This window comes from Gobio gobio, assembly GCF_949357685.1.
Source record: "Gobio gobio genome assembly, chromosome: 12".
NCBI lineage: Eukaryota > Metazoa > Chordata > Actinopteri > Cypriniformes > Gobionidae > Gobio > Gobio gobio.
Window position 1 is genome coordinate 24,539,128 of NC_137105.1, and position 18,069 is coordinate 24,557,196.

At 41.0% G+C, this 18,069-nt stretch overlaps 1 protein-coding gene across 1 annotated transcript in view; it reads left to right on the plus strand.

Annotated features, from left to right (window-relative positions):
* The window catches only part of rps6kc1 (ribosomal protein S6 kinase polypeptide 1), a 77,374-nt gene that overhangs the window by 37,917 nt on the left and 21,388 nt on the right, over positions 1-18,069 (plus strand). Inside the window, exons 6-8 of the mRNA XM_079831496.1 lie at positions 9,483-9,833; positions 12,177-12,298; positions 14,134-14,226. Of these exons, the coding sequence (XP_079687622.1) occupies positions 9,483-9,833; positions 12,177-12,298; positions 14,134-14,226 (566 nt within the window). The remainder of the gene's footprint in view (positions 1-9,482; positions 9,834-12,176; positions 12,299-14,133; positions 14,227-18,069) is intronic.

The window sequence follows — 18,069 nt, forward strand, 5'->3', positions numbered from 1 at the left end:
TCATAGTCATAGTTCTGTCTCTCCACCTCGGAAGTTTGTGCCTTGGTCGGAGTACAGCTCTGCAGGCTGGCCACGTCGATCATTGAATCTTCTCAGTGCCATCAGGAAGGCGTCACTGTTCATGGAGGTTAGTACTTCTATGTTCAGTTATATTCTATTACATTGGAACCTAGATATAACAATGTATACATTTGTAATCTTACATAAGCAACTTAGCCAATTGTGCACCCATCAAAGCGGCGCAGAGCTCAAGCCTCTGTATTGACTGCTGCTTTCGTGGGGCCACTTTAGATCGAGCTAGAAGAAAGGCAAGGTGGAGTTCCCCCTGGCGACCTTCTGAACGCAGGTAAGCAACAGCCCCATATGCCTTCTCGGAGGCATCACTGAAAATGTGAATCTCCCAGCATACCTCTGAATTATCCATATAGGAGGGGTTATAGCACCTAGGAAGCGTTACCTGTGGTAGAAATTGAAGCTCCTCTTCCCAGTCTATCCATGCTTGCCGAAGCTCACCAGGGAGTTGTGGATCGTCCCGGTGGTTTACCCAAAGCTCCTGCACAATTACCTTGGCTCGTGTAGTGTATGGCAGAATGACTCCAAGGAGGTTGTATTGACTCGCTAGCACCCGGTAGATGCTTCGCATCGTTAAGGCATTGTATGTGACAGGTCTGTGTTTGAACCCAAGATGATCCAGCTCACAGTGTCAGCTCAGGCCCAAGGTCGACTCTCGTGGGTCAGCTTTGTCCTGAGAGAGCCACAACTCCAGCTTAGAGGACCTGGCTTCCGGAGGCAGGTGACTGACAACTTCCATTACATTACTGGCCCACTGCCGGATGTCGAAACCACCAGAGGATAAGAGGGCACGTAACTTATCCACCATCAGTCGCGCTTCTTGAACAGAAATCAAACTTTGTAGACAGTTATCCATGTACAAGCATCTGTCCACTGAGAACCTGTCCACTGTGCAGTGCCACATGTCGCTGGAGGGCGAAGGACGCACAGCAGGGACTGCACGTAGTCCCGAAGGGAAGGACTTGCCGCTCATAAGTATCTGGAGGGTCATCTCGACGCAGGTCACGCCATAGGAAACGTAGGAGTGGTCTGTCCTCAGGCAGTAGCAGGACCTGGTGGAACATCCCATGTGTATCCCCACTTTTGGCCACTCGATGCTCCCTGAACTGCAGGAGGACACCCAGAAGAGAGGGGCTTAGGACTGGACCAGGTAGTAAGGAGTTATTAAGGTTCAGCCCCTCATATTCAAAGGAACATTCATACCACTTCTCTCCTGTGGCTCCCTCTCCCTCGTTCTGCAGTTTGATGGCTGCACCAGTCACCTCCAGCTTCTTAATCTCAGACCTATACACATCTGCCTTCCCTGGTGACCGAGCGAGCTGACGCTCCATGCCTCTGAGCAGTGGCGTGCACAGACCTCCTCAGGGGCAGGGGCAGAAGGACCAAAAAGGGCACAAAAAAAATAACAAGAATAAAATGCATTTTTTACATAATTTAAATTCATTTATTTATGACATAAATCACCTGTATTTAAAGCAGTATGCGTCTGTCTGTTGTGTTTTTAAATATTTGAACAAAAAAAAAGGGGGGGGGGGGCAATTTTGTTCTCCACTGGCTTTCAATATATGGTTAAAACCATTCTTAAAAATATTCCATATTTCCTTGGCATTCTATGAAAAGACATTGATACAAATAGAATGCATAACACATCAAACAAAAACAGGGAAATTATGAGAATATTACTATATATATATATATATATATATATATATATATATATATATATATATACATATACACTTTGCTAAACAAAACAGTGAGAATCGAGCAGGTAATTATGAGGAATTCATGTTCAGTTTTGTTGATGTTGTAAACCTGTATTATAAGTATGAAAGTATTTGCTATCATGAAATGGGTAACATTTTACAATAAGATTTCATTAGTTGACTACATTTGTTAACATGAACTAATAATAAACTGCCCTTCTACAGCATGTATTAATCTTAGTTGATATTAATTTCAGCATTTACTAATACATTATTAAAATTAAAAGTTGTATATGTTATATTAGTTAATGCACTGTGTCAAGTAACATGAACAAACAATGAACAGCTGTATTTTTGTTAACTAACATTGACAAAGATTAAAATAATATACAATAACAAATGTATTGCTCATGGTTAACGTTAGTTCATGTTGGTTAATACATTGACTTTACAAATGAGACCTTCATGCAAGTGTTACCATGATATCAAATATATAAATTCCATACAATTTACAGTTTGACATGGACTTTTTCATTTCAATTGACTAGATTTATTTCCCCGAACTAATAACAAGAGGATGTGCTATGCTATGGTCTTGGATAAAAACAAATTGAATGACATTGTTGTCAGACTCAGAATGCTGCTGCTGAACTCAAGACTATAGTTATGCTTTTATTATAATTAAGCATAACTTGCACGCTCCAGCAACCTTTACAGTAGCGTGGTGGTAGGATAAATATACATTTTCTGTAGGCTATTAGCTTACCTGCTGATCGTATAGTTTGAAAACTCGCGCGGCTAATTGCTGTGCTGTGCGCAGGCTGCGTGTATAGAGATGAAAATGTAACTCCGCCTACCGATCCTTCTCCGCCAAAAATAATAATAATTAAAAAAAATACTTTTTGTAATATTGTTAGTGGTAAAATGGTATATAAGCGTATTGTTATTCATTAAAATATTTATAATAATAGTAATAAATATTATTTACTATTACCAGGGAGGTGCACATTAGCCTGGCTCCGCCCTCCTACGTACTTCCGCTCAATTTTCATTTTCCTTCAGTACTACGTCTGGGACTGCGGTGTATGCTTAGGTTTTCCCCCCGAACAATTTTTTACCGGTCCAATCAGCGCACAGAGGGAGTGGCTGAGAGCGATGACGTTGATGTCGTGCGCTAGTTTGAGTTGTAGTTCAGTAATGGCGTCGGAGAAAGATGCGAGTGTGTGGCAGCGCTGACGAATGTCCAGAAGTTAAAACCGGAGTGTGGCGAGGTGGACGAGCGAGCGAGACCGGTGTGCGTGATTGAGACACACCGGTCTCGAGTCCTCTCATGAGGGAGCACGGAGGCATATAAGGACCAGCGTCACCGGTGAAGGACGAGAGAGGACCAGGCCTGGATTTTAAGTTGGGTTTTGTTATGTTTGTGCGCGGCAGTCGTCCGTAGGGGCTGCCGCTTTTACTTTCATTTTGTGTTTATTATTTGATTAAAAGTTGTTAAACGTTCGCCGGTTCCCGCCTCCTTCTTCCCTGAACAAACGAACTCCCGTTACACGGAGCAAGAACAAACACTGCTGTACTGCTGATGTTGTGGTCCGGGAAAAGTCTTTTCCAGCTCGCTCCGTTAGTGGTGAAGGAGCTGCTGAAGCCGTCCGTCTCCCACCACCCGCGAGAAAAACCCACGCTGAATTATCGACTTTTGACAAACACCAAGGTCGTGTGGTAATGTAATTGCTGTCCGAATCCACATCTCTGAGTTTTCAAGAATATATCACTTCAAAACTCACTGTTTATATCCTTTATAGACCCTTTCAGAGCACTGCGCGGTTGCGTGAGCTGTAATTTGCATTTCTAGACTTGTATTTCTTTAAATACTGGCAAGTGTTTACAAGAGCAAAATATTTCATCACCGCTCAAAAAATTAAAGAAGAAAAGCACGTAAACATTTGAATTGGGCTGTTATTCAAGGCAGCATTTATTCTTATCATACTAAGCATATGACATTTTATTGACAGCATACAATCATGTTATGATTGCACGATATATGCACCACGAGAGCAGCGCGTTCCGATCACAAAACTCTCCTCCACCGTGAATAAATAACAATCCGAATGCACGAGGTTTTATCACTGATACTGAGGTGGTGTGCTCAGTTAATGTGAGAATCAAAGGCGAACGGCGCGTGACATACGTCACGACCAAACGTTAGCGATTGGTTAGGCAGATCCAGAGTGACTCTTGGCAGATCCAATAGTTTTAAACTTCAACAGAGAACCCGCCTTCAAGGAAGTAAACGCTTGTCAATGGAGAGTGGCCAGACTCTATGTACAAATGAAATGTACGAGAGTCTGGTAAAACCAGGCTAGGTGCACATTACATTTTGAGACAAAAGGGGCAGGGGCTTGAGCCCCCCCTTGTGCACGCCACTGCCTCTGAGACTAGGCATCACTGCTTCCTTCGGAGCACAGAAGAAGGGAAAAATCCTTCCTGCGCAATAAGGGTGTTTACAACCTCGACCCTAGTAGTCTTGGCCTCCAAGAGACTAGCTTCTTGATCCTCTCTGGATCGGGTAGCTTGCTTCTCACAGCGGTAAGGTAAGACATCAATCTGTCACAGCCTTTCGCCATCCCTCTTCAACTCTAGTTCAGGAGGGACAAGATGAAGCACTGTTGCGGTGACAACTGATCTTTTAAGAGTCTTACAGGTCCCTGCAATGTCCACCCAAGCCTTGTCTGAACAGCTGCAGGACCTCCAGAGGGACCCAGACGAACAGGCGATATGGGAGTAATGAGGTTAGTATTGTCAGCTCCAATAAGCAATAATGGGCGTACTCCTTCCAAAGACTGCAGGGGGAGGTTCATTAGGTACTGATACTTTTCCAGGACACTCAGAGGGTAAAAATGGTCCGCTAGACCAAGGCGTTCGGCAGTGAAGGCAGCTGAGATTCAAAATATTTTCTGTGGCTGAGTTACTGGAGAAATCTGGAAGGAAACCACGGCACCATTGACAGTTTGGACATCCTGGCGGATAGTCCGCAGGGCTAAGCTTTCCACATGTCCTAGATTCCCAGTTTGGTGGCTGCAAGGGATGGGAGAATCGTCCTTTCTGAACCATCGTCAAGGACGGCATAGGTATCCAGGGTCTTGTCTTTGTGACGAAGCAGAACTCTAACGACCTTGAGAAGAACTTTCCTACATCCTGTAGGTCTATCCAGATACAGAGTCTTGGTCGCTGAATTAACCAGACAAGAACCTTCAATCACTGGTTTGGAGTTAACTTCATGAAGGATCTGCAGGTGCCTGCCTTTACAGATATTACATGGTTTCTTGAGGTTACACTTAGCTGCTGTGTGTGCACGCCAACAGCGGTGATTTGTCTGGATCCAATCGGTTATCTGCTGTTTCTTGAAGGACTTGAAGGTATCACATTGACTGAGGTAATGATCATTTTTGTCACAAAACGGGCAGAAAGCTTTGGCCTGTCCCTTGGGGGTCCCTGAAATGGCTAGTGGAATCAGAGCCTGTCCGGTAGGTAGTTTGGCAGGGCCCTCCTCTGATCCATGATGTACGGTAGCAGAGCGTCCAACAGGGTTCGTCGCTCTCCCTCGGTCAGTCTTCTGCTCTACCCTCCGCCGGCAGTCTAAAATTTGACTCTCACTGCTCTGACACCATGCTTCATACTGCAACCATTCAGAGAAGTCCAGGAGGTTATACACTGCACCAGGATGACGAAACATGTGTCTTCTGAATTCTGACCTCATTTCAGGAGGTAATTTGCTCAGCAGCCTCTCCACATGCGAACCACATCTCAATTCAGCTTGACCCTCATGGCCTAAAGGCTCCAGCATACCGACAAGGGATCTGATTTGCAAGGCAAATTGTCAAGGCTGCTGTATCACCTTGGCGAATATCGGGAGCATCCATCACTTTAGCTATCCTTCTGAGGGCTAACTTGTAAGGTTGTCCAAACCTCTCTGTCAGAGCTGCCATGGTAGCACTATATGGGAAAGGTCAGTTGAGATAAGAGTCGGCTACCAGGCGGGCTTCATCTAATCTCAGATGATCCATCAAGATCTGATAACGGAAGAGCGCAGTAGCATCAGGGGGCAAAAGGTTCTCCAGAGCAAGTTTTAGTCTGGTAAACTCACTAGGATCCCCTGTGATGAAGTCTGGAATGGTCGGTGTAGGACCATGATAGGTTCGCTCTTTCATCTGGATGCAAGGTGGTAGCTCTGTGCATAGGTGTCAGATACCTAGGTCTCTTTGGCTCATAGCTGTCGTGCGGGTGAGGCCGGTGGGCAGCCCTATCAGACCCAAACATCTGCTCTGGATATCAACTTGAATCATGGGGGTAGGTACTGTACTCAGCGAGTGGCGGAGGTAATCCGCCAGAAGTCGTTAGGACAGATGCATCTGGATAGCTAGCAGGAATGGAGTCATAATAATTAGGTGGCTTAACTGACTGTGTAACTTCCTGCTCGGCAGGCGATCCAGTTTGTACTCACTAAGCATCTTGCCCAGGAAATCTACCAGCACATGTTCCCTTAGCGGCTCCTCAGCATTCCTAGGTGGTAAATGAGTGGGGACGTGGCATTGAAAGAGACTCCGAGCGCAACATGGGTTGCGAAGGCCTGCGTGCAGCGTTACAGACAGTTTGTGCATATGATTGAACCTCAGTCCCTTCCCAAGGCCGATGATATGGTGAAGACTGAGCAGATTGAGTCGGGGGCATGGGGACTATATTGTGATGGTACTCTCACCTGCTGTCTTTCATAGGAATGCTCTGTATCGAAAGCAGCCGTCGACCACTCGTCCACCACGTTCCAGAAATACTGACTCAAGGGACTAGAGGCTCTGTCAGAGAGGGAGGGAGAAATCATGGCGGCATCTGAGGGATTCTTCTGCAGCATGAGGCCTCATTGGCTGGCTGATCTGTCTGCGTCGTGCAGCTGTGAGATTGTAGTCCTCGAGATAGGCTGGAGGGCGAACATGGCGTTGAGGTCTGCCACCATCTGCATTTACCCCTTCTGGTTGCATATTAAAGCTGATTGATCCTCTTTAAGAGCAATGGCCGCCTCCGGCTTGAAGGACCAATTTTGTTAAGGAGTTGAACAAGGATTGTATTTTAAGGAGGTTCTAATGTCTCTTGCCATGCTCTTGGTGTGTCGGTCAGAACACAGGAGTGTATCAAGGCAGTAAAGGGTTCAATCAAAAGGGTTTATTGAACACTGCAGGTATACAGAGGGGGAGGTTGGTATGTGTGTGGTTAATTAGTCATAGATGCACACTATAGTAAACAAACTGAAGTTATTTCTCCCGGTCGCGAGCAAGTCTCTCTCTCTTCATTCGGTTGCGTCCTGGCGGTGATTGACAGGTGCGCTAAGTCCCGCCTTTCCAACAGCATTATTTTGAGATCTTTTCCCATCACATGAAAGGCTGCAGTGATGAGCATTGAGTAGACAGACAGTCTGTTTATTGCGTGAATGCAGTGATCTCGTCATTGCAACGCTATTTGTCTCACAAAATGCTTTCACCACAACTAGCAGCAAACACAATATCGATATGAATACATTAAGAGCTTCGTTGTGCAGCATAACGGTGTCATTTGATATAACCGCAGTTTGGGCAAGTGTGCAGTTATACTCACAACGTGTGATTGACAGCTTCAGCCATTATAAAGAGAGTGTTCTTTGATCGCTCTCTGCAGTTTAATTACAATTTAAATAACAGATTTGTTTTTTTTTTATTCTACTGAGAGAAGCAATGTAAAGTTGATTGTTTAGTTACTGGCTTGATTCACTGATGCATAAACAGTATTAAAAGATTTAGAAAGAAAATCTTTGTGAACTTGAATAATTAGCTTCACATCAGAAATCACTGATCATAGATCAGGCATTAATGAACAGTGTTACTTACTGTTTTTGGCGGTGCTTTCGAATCCATATCGTAAAAGTCTGTTTGTAAAGCATGTGCTGACATTGCGACTAAATTAAATGTAAAAATAAACTGAATCCAATTTCTCTGGGCGGGCAAAAAAGAGAAAGGGGAGATAACCTTTCCCCGTATGACAACAAATAGGAAAGATTCCAGATTGGCCCATCTGAGCTTTCATTTTCTCAAAGGCAGAGCAGGATACCCAGGGCTTGGTTTACACCTATCTCCATTTCTAGCCACTGGGGGACCATAGACAGGCTAGGGGAACTCATATTAATGTTAAAAAAGCTCACAAAGGGAAATTTTCATGTTATGGGACCTTTTAAGTTAACTAAATTAGTTAAATTGTCTTCTCAACTGGCATTTGTCCATTGACAATAATGTATGTGGAAATTCATTTATACTAACAATCGGAGCCGGATGTGACGACACACGGGCTGTGATAAAGGCCTTTTGTGAGTCAAGGTCATAGTGCCAACAGCTGGCAGCAGGAATCATGACACATACAACAGGCTTTGAAAGATTCTCTTCGTATATACCCAAATTGCTTCAAATGCTGTTAGAATAATTTCAGCAAAGTGACGTGTAGACAAGTATGGTGTCCCATACCCGGAATTTGTGCTCTGCATTTCACCCATCCAAGTGCACACAGACCACAGTGAGTATTGAACACACACACACACCGTGAACACGCACCCAGACCAGTGGACAGCCCTTTATGCTGCGGTGCCCGGGCCCGGGGAGCGGGTTAAGTGCATAGACAGTAAAAGAAATGGACACAGCGACCCCATAGACTTCACTGAGAAAAAATTAAGTCACGTAGAAGCACTCACTTCCTGATGGCTGAGCGTACTGAGCTTGACGACGTAGATGTGACATGAGCAACCTGTCTGACAGTGGCAAGTCTTCTAGTAGTTGTGCGAAGTGAAATCTGAATCACGTTTTTGAAATATCTTGTCCCGTTGCTTTTGGCTCTCTATGGGCTTCTCCCTTGACTTTATCGGACTTTATGCCTCCACGTCCCCCCGATTGCCTCATAGACAGTAAAAGATTGCCTACGAGCTTCTCCTCGAGTCGCGTGGTTATGACGCAATCGTTAGCCTATATTTTACAAAAACAGCTTCAACGGGGCGATAGTGTAAGATACAAGGTAATGGAGCCATTTATACATTGTCGTGTTTGTTTAGAAATAAACAGTGAACAAATGGAGTCTTTTAAACGCCTCAGATGTAAGGATATTCACTGTCAAAGTGAGGCCAAAATGAATGGGAGTCAATGGGATGCTAACAGCAGGTGATGGCTTGGTTAGCAATGGCCGCCCCTATGGAAGGTACGCTGTCTACGGTGGTCTGGGAATCGAACCCCGGACTTCCGTGTGATGGGCAGAGATACTGTCCACTATACTACCGATGCTCATGTAAAATTGTAACGCATACCAGAATGTGCAAATAAAAGCGTTTTGAAGTTGTTTCAAAGCTCTTAGCATGCTTAAAATTTCATTAAATTCTTCATGCTTATTAGAGTTGTTGGCCGTTAGGAGGCATAGGCAAAAGCTGAAACATGGATGTGCAGTTGGACTCTGTAGCGCCCCCGCTTGACTAAAGTGTGCGTCTGTGTGGGGCCAAGGTTAGGGATTAAATTAATGACAAGAAAGGGAAACTGGATGTTCCCACAGCACATTGCTTTCTTAAATCTGATTTTTTTTTTACCAAATAATTTATTTGCATCATATCCAGTTGTGTAGTTAATGCTAGATTTGTGTCTTTAATTGCAGGTGGCAGCAGTCACAGTGATCTGAATTCTCTTGAGGTTGATGGAGACTTTCTGGCTGCTGTGGGTGATGGAATGGCATCAGGCAGCATCAAGCATGCAGCAACACAAAGCAACTCATCTTCCGTCCCACAGTCAGTGACATCCCCAAGCCGGGTGGGAGTAGAGTCCAGCCATTCCAGTGGGACTTTGAGCTTTGCCTCCAGTCTCAGGAACTCGACAGAGAAGGAGGACTACCTGGAAAAGGCCAGTGAACTGATCACTCTAGCGGTCCAGAAAGAGGGGGAGCAGGAATTTGCAGTGGCGTTTTCCTACTATCGTAGAGGTGTGGATCTTCTGCTGCAGGGTGTACAAGGTGTGTCATTAAATTAATGTATTTCAACATGCAAAGCTGCAATTGTCCCCTAGTGGTTGCATGTGCTTGCTTTGGCTCATTCCAGGGCTTATGCAGAAAGTAAAGTATGAAACTATAGTAGTTGAGTTCTCTAGGTGATGGTCTAGGTAGGACGGGGTGTGTGCATAGCGATGAAACTCTCAAAATGATAACATGGTGAACCAATGCAACCTCCTAGACTTAATTTACTTCTGCAGAAGAAGTAAATTAAAAAGCTATTTGTGAGTATTTTGGCTATCTATAAATTATTCAGGAGTGGTTGAAGACTGGTATCCACTGCAAAACATGCAGAACAAAAGTTTCAGCCTTCCATCCAAATGTATTGATATTGCTATAGCCACATATAGCCGCTGATCAACTCTCCCACTTTACTGCTAATTATAGCATGTTCAACAGTATGTTGAAAAATAACTTACTGAAATATATCATGCATTGTGTAATTGATGTCAATAAAACAGCTAGTGACCAGTTAGTAAACCCTATTCACCTCAGGAAAGCCACTCGTTACTTCGCTAGAGAAATTCACTCTAGAGCATTTTTATAAATACATGTATTATGTATTCATTTATATTTTTGCTCAACCTGTTAGTAATGTATATTTGATTAAATGTCATAAACTTTTTATGACAGACACCATTTAAATTATTATATTTCAACAACAAATTGGAGTAGAAACACAAGTATATCATTAGCCATGTGCAATTTAAATGTTTGCATACAGCTTAGTGCTGATTATTACTGGTATATCTGAAAGTAAATAGAAATTGAATGTGGTAGTTTTGGGCTTTGTTGTCAATTTTAACTATTATATTTATATTTTATTGAAAGGGTACATACTTTTTTGTTGAAAGTTTATTTTGGTAAGTACATGTTTTCAGTTAAAAGTAGGAATTAGAATCTTTACTCCTAAGAAATGCTGCAATAAAATTGATTGTGGATATTTTTATTTTTGCATAAAGGGTAAATTTATAGATAAATCATAGAAATAGTGCTTTATTTTATCAGACTAATCGTAGTCGTAAAATGTACATCATAACATCCCTAATACCCATTTCAATTTTTCTCATGATTTGTCCCTTTGGTTTACAGCAAAAACTTTTTTTGCACAAAAAAAAAAAACTTTCACTTGTTACTGTCAACCTTAGATAAGTAATTTGTGCAGTTTCTTATCGGTAGTGGTTGTACCAAGTTTGAAAAACAGCTTTCACACCAAGCAAATGTACCAAACTCAAACTTTTGGTGCGGACCAACAAACAAACATGTTTATTAGGGGTAGGAGAAAAAAATTATCTGAATCTCCAATGCATCGTGATTCTCTGTTTTACGATTCCAAAGCTTTCAGAATCGAATCTGGGCTAATGTTTCCCCCGCATGTACATCATGGCATTTCTTTGCGCTAGTCGTCACCTTTAGCTTTACAGTGATAATTTCCTATTGTCACTGGAAAGCTGCTTTGAAGCAATCTGTGTTGTAAAAAGCGCTATATAAATGAAGGTGACTTTATTTATATAGCGCTTTATACAATACAGATTGTTTCAAAGCAGCTTTACAGTGATAACAGGACAATTATGCATTTCCGCTGTTGGTCAGCTGAAGTCAGTTCAGTGTTAATTCAGTTCCATTGTAAAGACCATCAATTATTAAATAGTTCATTTAATTTAAAAGCAGTTCTGAAATAAAACAATTTCATCATCCAGCATCAGTACAGTCAGATCAATAATGATGAATTTTAAGCGTCTCATTTTCTGCTCGCACACAAGTCTATAATCTTTCATAAGGTTTCATGGTGGAAGCAAAATATAGGGGGAATCGTGGGCTTTATGGCACAGGATACACACTGTGACGTGCGCTTTGCTTAACAATGTGCTGTTTCACCTGTCGGTATTTCAAATGCTCACGTGTGCTTTGTGTGTGTTTATTTTGAAGGGCGCTTGTGGAATGCGGTTGTTCTATTAATCAAACAGCATTAATGCAGAGAAAAAGAGAAAAATCCCTCACTGGAAAACTTTCAGATACTTAAAGCACTTTTTGTTTATTGTTTATATGTTTTTATTTCCCTTCTATTACTTTATATTTGCTGTTATGAAGCTATATTTAGTCCGTTAATAATTCTTAATAATCAATAGTTTTTATGGAATTTGTAATTATTCTCAAAAGTATTATATTATAAAAGTATTATAAAAGTATTGTAAAAGGAATTTAATAAAAATACACAAATACATTTGAAATTGAATTCAGATTGTGAAGTGCCTAAAGATTCACACCCCTGATGTTAATTGTGTGTGTATTTATTGCATATTTCAGGAGAGGTGAGCCCCAGCAGAAGGGAGGCTGTGAAGAGAAAGACGGCAGAATATCTGATGCGTGCCGAGCTAATTTCTGCACAGCTCAAGGACAGCATGGGCCAGAGCTCCACTCAAAGCAGGGTCTGTGTGTGCCTGACCTTTCACCTGAGACATCATTAATAAAATGCACATGCATTTTTGATCCTCTATAAAGTGAGGAACAAATCAGGATTTATAAAGGCATAAACTAGAGAATTATTATTATTATTTTTATTTTTTTTCGTTTAAAGTAAATAGGCTGAAAATCTGAACAGAAACTGGATAAACTTCATTATGAACAATATTTCCAGGCAATAAGAGGCATGTGTGATATGTGCATCAAAGATTAATGTTAAGTTAGCATGTCTGGTTTTGGCTTCAGATGAGTCCAGAAATTTCAGTTTCTGTCAATTTTTTTTATTTTAGTGCATCTCAAGCAGAAACGGAAATCAATGTTCTTTTATACACTATATTGCCAAAAGTTTTGCGAAACCCATCCAATTCATTGAATTCAGGTGTTCCAATCACTTCTGTGGCCAAAGGTGTATAAAATCAAGCACCTAGGCATGCAGACTGCTTCTACAAACATTTGTTAAAGAATGGGTGATAGCCATGATAGGTTGCCACCTGTGCAATAAGTCCATTAAAAAAATGTCACTACTAAATATTCCACGGTCACTTGTTAGTGGTATTATAACAAAGTGGAAGCAATTGAGACCAACAGTAACTCAGCCACGGAGTGGTAGGCCACGTAAAATCCTAGAGTGGGGTCAGCGCATGCTGAGGTGCGCAGAAGTCGCCAACTTTCTGCAGTGTCAATAGCTACAGACCTCCAAACTTTGTGTGGCCTTCAGATTAGCTAAAGAATACTGCATAGAGTGCTTCATGAAATGGGTTTCCATGGCCGAGCAGCTGCATCCAAGCCTTACATCACCAAGTGCAATGCAAAGCGTTGGATGCAGTGGTGTAAATCACGCCGCCACAGGACTCTCGAGCAGTGGAAGCGTGTTCTCTGGAGTGGCGAATCACACTTCTCTGTCTGGCAATCCAATGGATGAGTCTGGGTTTGGCGGTTACCAGGAGAACGGTATTTGCCTTACTGTATTGTGCGTTGTGTAAAGTTTGGTGGAGATGGGATTATGGTGTGGGGTTGTTTTTCAGGGGTTAGGCTTGGCCCCTTAGTTCCAGTGAAAGGAACTCTTAATGCTTCATCATATCACATTTTGGACAATTCTATGCTCCCAACTTTGTGGGAATAGTTTGGGGATGGCCCCTTCCTTTTCCAACATGAAAGCGCACCAGTGCACAAAGCAAGGTCCGTAAAGACATGGATGAGCGAGTTTGGTGTGGTGGAACTTGACTGGCCTGCACAGAGTCCTGACCTCAACCCGATAGAACACCTTTAGAATGTATTAGAGCAGAGACTGCCAGGCCTTCTCTTCCAACATCAGTCCCCTCACAAATACGCTTCTAGAAAAATGGTCAAAAATTCCCATAAACACACTCCTAAACCTTGTGGAAAGCCTTCCCAGAAAAGTAAAAGCTGTTATAGCTTCAAAGGGTGGGTCAACTCCATATTAAACCCTACAGATTAAGAATGGGATGTCATTAAAATTTCATGTTTATGTAGAGGCAGGTGTCCCAAAACTTTTGGCAATATAGTGTATGTATGGCAACAGAAAAGCATGTGTACAGTATTTGTTATGCACTGCTACTCAATTTATGTTGACTTGATTTTTACCATTTTAATTGATGTAAAAGCGAATAAGTGAATGAACAGTATTTACATGCACCAAAGTATCCTGATGAGAGTCAAAATGTGGACACTCTTTACATTTTGCATATGAATGTTTTATACATCATTCACAAGACCTTTTAAAACATGAATTGCAACCTTTCCATTTCCATCATGCGTTTCTTTTTTGGTGTGTCTTCAGACTTTGGGCTCGCAGTGCTGTGGTGGCTCGTGGTCTGAGCAGACTCACTCCGATGAGCTGAAGCATTACAGAGTGCTGGGCGTTATTGATAAGGTAAACATCACAATCTTCACAAGCTCTTTTCTAAGACTGGCAGTGTGATGACCAAAATCATCACTAGTTGCATTTACATGGAGCACTGTAATCGGTTTAAAAGTCCAATCCGAATGAAAATGCTCCATATAAACACCTCCATCGGAATAAAAATGCCCAAACCGAATGAAATGTAATCGGTTTGAGAGGGGTGGGATAAACCTTTTCATGAACCGATCAAACGAAAAATTCCACCATGTAAACGATCTGATCCGATTACTTTTCCAGAAATAAAATGCATAATTCTCTCGTCTCGGGGGGGATATGAGGGGGGGAAAGTACCATAATTCAAATATTCTACAGGGTTTCTACTGATACAAAGCTTAATGCTAAATCACTGGAGTGAGCCTATAATTATATCAAACCCTGGTGCATTTGCGTTCACCTAACGCCATCACAAACGCGCACGCCACACTATAGAAAACAGAATGCGGTCAATATATTGTCTTTTATCAATTTAGTGCTATTATGCGTAGCAGAGCAAACAACGCTGGTTTACTGTGTGCACGTTGCATGAAGGCGGCTATCTGCTGCTTGCAAACAGGCTCTTTTGAGGAGACAGCGGATTGCCATTCATATGCCGCCCTGATTGCCCTCACTCTTTACGATTTATACTGCAGAATCACTCTCGCTCGTATCAACACTATCATCCCTTACATGCGTTTTATTGAACTAAATACATTGTCATTTAGGCCTGCTTGAAAACCAGTTTCAACCAGATTGATACAATAAGCACTTTTAAGCCTCTTGAGTCGGCGATCGGCTCACTTTTTTCTTATTAGTGCCAAAGAGACTCAAATAACATCGTTTTTTATCATTCAGGCAAGTGTTATACATCAATATAATCTGTTAAGTTTCTTTTTTTTTTGAGTACAGTCACAATAAAAACAAATTGTTGTGCTTTTTGCAAAATAAAGAAATCAAACATGATGTGTGATCTGCAGCCTCTCTGTCAAAGACGCTCATTCAGATAGTCTTCAGAAAATGACCTCTAGCTTAGTGAATACTTGTCTCACAAACATGAGACCTATGTCTAAAGAAACGCTGAAATGTCAGGTTTTAAACACTGTAAACCAAATCAAAAACAAATATTCTGTGTTTATGTAATCCGTTTGAAAGCAGAGAGATGTTAGTCGTTCCTGAGCGGCTCATTATACACTAATGCGACCATGCCCACGAAGTGCACGTTCTATTGAGATTCAAATACTGAGGCTCCGGAGGCGACGCCCACACACACAAACAAACACATTAAGTACTGCATTCCTACTTATTAATAATCCTGGAATAATTCTCCATGAAAAGCTGTTCATTTCTGAAAGCAACGATCCCCCGCTGTGTGTAAGTAGGCTAAGTTTACTCTGTAAGCATCTGTGAATATTAAACGTAAAAAACTGCGCGAGGACGCACTGAAGCTTTCTTTGTTTAAATTAGCTCAAAATTACTGTCGGATGTAAGTAGTTACCTTGACAAAATATACATCATTTAAAAGATCTAAGACTCAAGCTTCCATTTTTGACCTCTGTTTTATTCTCAAAGTCATATAGTGACCGTAATTTGTTAATATGTGTCAGGAGTTATGAATATGAAAACCGCATCAGTACCTTCTAAAGATTGTAATACGAGCGTCAGCTCTCATTCATAAAAAACTCAAGACAAAACAACATCCCTCAGGGCTTTTAGTTCAAAAGTGTGCAGATGAGGAGAAATATTGATAGATTCTCATATATCTGTGTCAAATTTCTATACAGAGAAGTGTTATTATTTCAATCGCAGATGTAATCATTATGAGCGCTGGATACTCTGTGTTGTTTTTAGTTCATACTGGCAGCCGGAGGGCGCTCCGTGCACATGTAGTCCATATATAGCACGCATGAAGAAGATACCATGTGACATTGACATTAACAGCTTCCAGAAATCGCTCTAACATGCAGGCAGACAGGTTTGAAGATAATAAACACACAATCGCGACAATATATGGCTTATCTGCGTTATTTAAACCATGTTGGGTGTTTTCATAATAGATTATATTTATAATGCAATGCTATTCGAGCTTTTATAATTATGCTGAATATTGTAATGATATATTTTCTGTCAGATTTTTTGATCCAAAGCCAAATGAGATCTCACAAGGTTATTTAAAACATTTGACTTGTGATATAAAGTAAGTTTGTAAAACATGGTTTTAATCTCATTAGCTAATTGTTGTGTTTTAATAAATTGGTGTAATCAATCATTAAATTATGGTTTAATAAATCATAAATTGTTGTGGCAGATAATATAGATTATTTTAAGTTATCTGGTCTACCTTTATGAAGCAACGCTGCACTGTGCCCAAGCAGAATTTCCCCTTGGGGACAATAAAGTTAACTAACTAACTAACTAAGCAAAAACTCACTTCATTTTGATTTTCCCCCCAGAATTTTTTACTTATCTAGTAAATTAATCTTGATTTAAGAAGTTTAAATAACTGGACTGGAAACAAGAAAAAGTACCAAATAAGAAGTGCATTTTTTGCAGTGTAGTCAAATCTTCTGATCATTTTAAAATATAATAGGCATTTGTTGATCACATTCCAAATAAAAAAAACTACAAAAAATATATTTCCTTTGCTCTGTTGCTCTGTCACATAGGCCTACCTGAAGCTCATTCATTATGCAGCTCATTATGCAAACTATTATGTCCTTTTGTTATCTCAGGTGTTATCTCATCATTATTCATTAGATATCATGCCTCCTCGCATATTGACAATCTTACAAATTGTAAATTAATATATTGTTTTATGTGAAATGAGTAGGCTCAATGATTCTCACATCGGTTTAAAGAAAAAAGTCTATGTAAAAACAAATAGGAGTCAAAAGTCTTGGGAACACACATCTATTGTGTGTTTTGATGCCTTCATTTCAAAACTGTTTTTTTTTTTTACCGTGCATTAACATTTTTCTCTCAAAAATACAAGCATGTACATACATGTTGCTCACATACTATGGTAGCCCAGTTTGTGCTGAATACAGTGTAATTATACTTTTGCCATTAATGTGTTTATAAGCAACTGAAAAAAACACAAATGTCAGAGCATGCAAAAACTTCTAAAGGGCCCCAAAAGAGCTCAGACTCCAGAGGGTTAAACTAATCACTAAGAACTTTACATAATCTAGATATAGAAGCAGATGTTCTGCTTTGTTGTCCATGTTATGTTGAGTGTACATCAAGTCAACTTTATTTATAAAGCGCTTTTAACAATTTAGATTGTTTCAAAGCATCTTCACAGTGTTAAACAGGAAAATAATGCAACAGAATTTTATTCAGCTGTATAGCCATTCTGGAGAAAGCGGTGATGTCATCAGTTCATTTCAATGATCATACAGTGACAATGTGGGCTTTAGATCAGTAATTTAGTTTATATGGTTAATTTAGTTTAATAATTAGATTTATTTGGATATTTAGTTGAAAAATGTATTGTCCCCAACTGAGCAAGCCAAGCCAGAGGCGACAGTGGCAAGGAAACCAAAACCCATCAGGTGACCTAATGGAGAAAAATAAACCTTGGGAGAAACCAGGCTCAGTCAGGGTGCCAGTTCTCCTATGGCCAATTAACAAACAGCGTATGATGATTATTCTGACAACTTTACAGGTCAGAGGTCATAATAGATCGGAATATTTGAAAGAACGGAGGCAACACGCCGGAGACTGGTTTATTGAGGATGATGTGTCGATTAAACAATTATTAAATAGGAATAACCGAAATATCGGAATTATCATACCGGAGACGGGTTTATTGAGGATGCCGTATTGATGAAACCATTA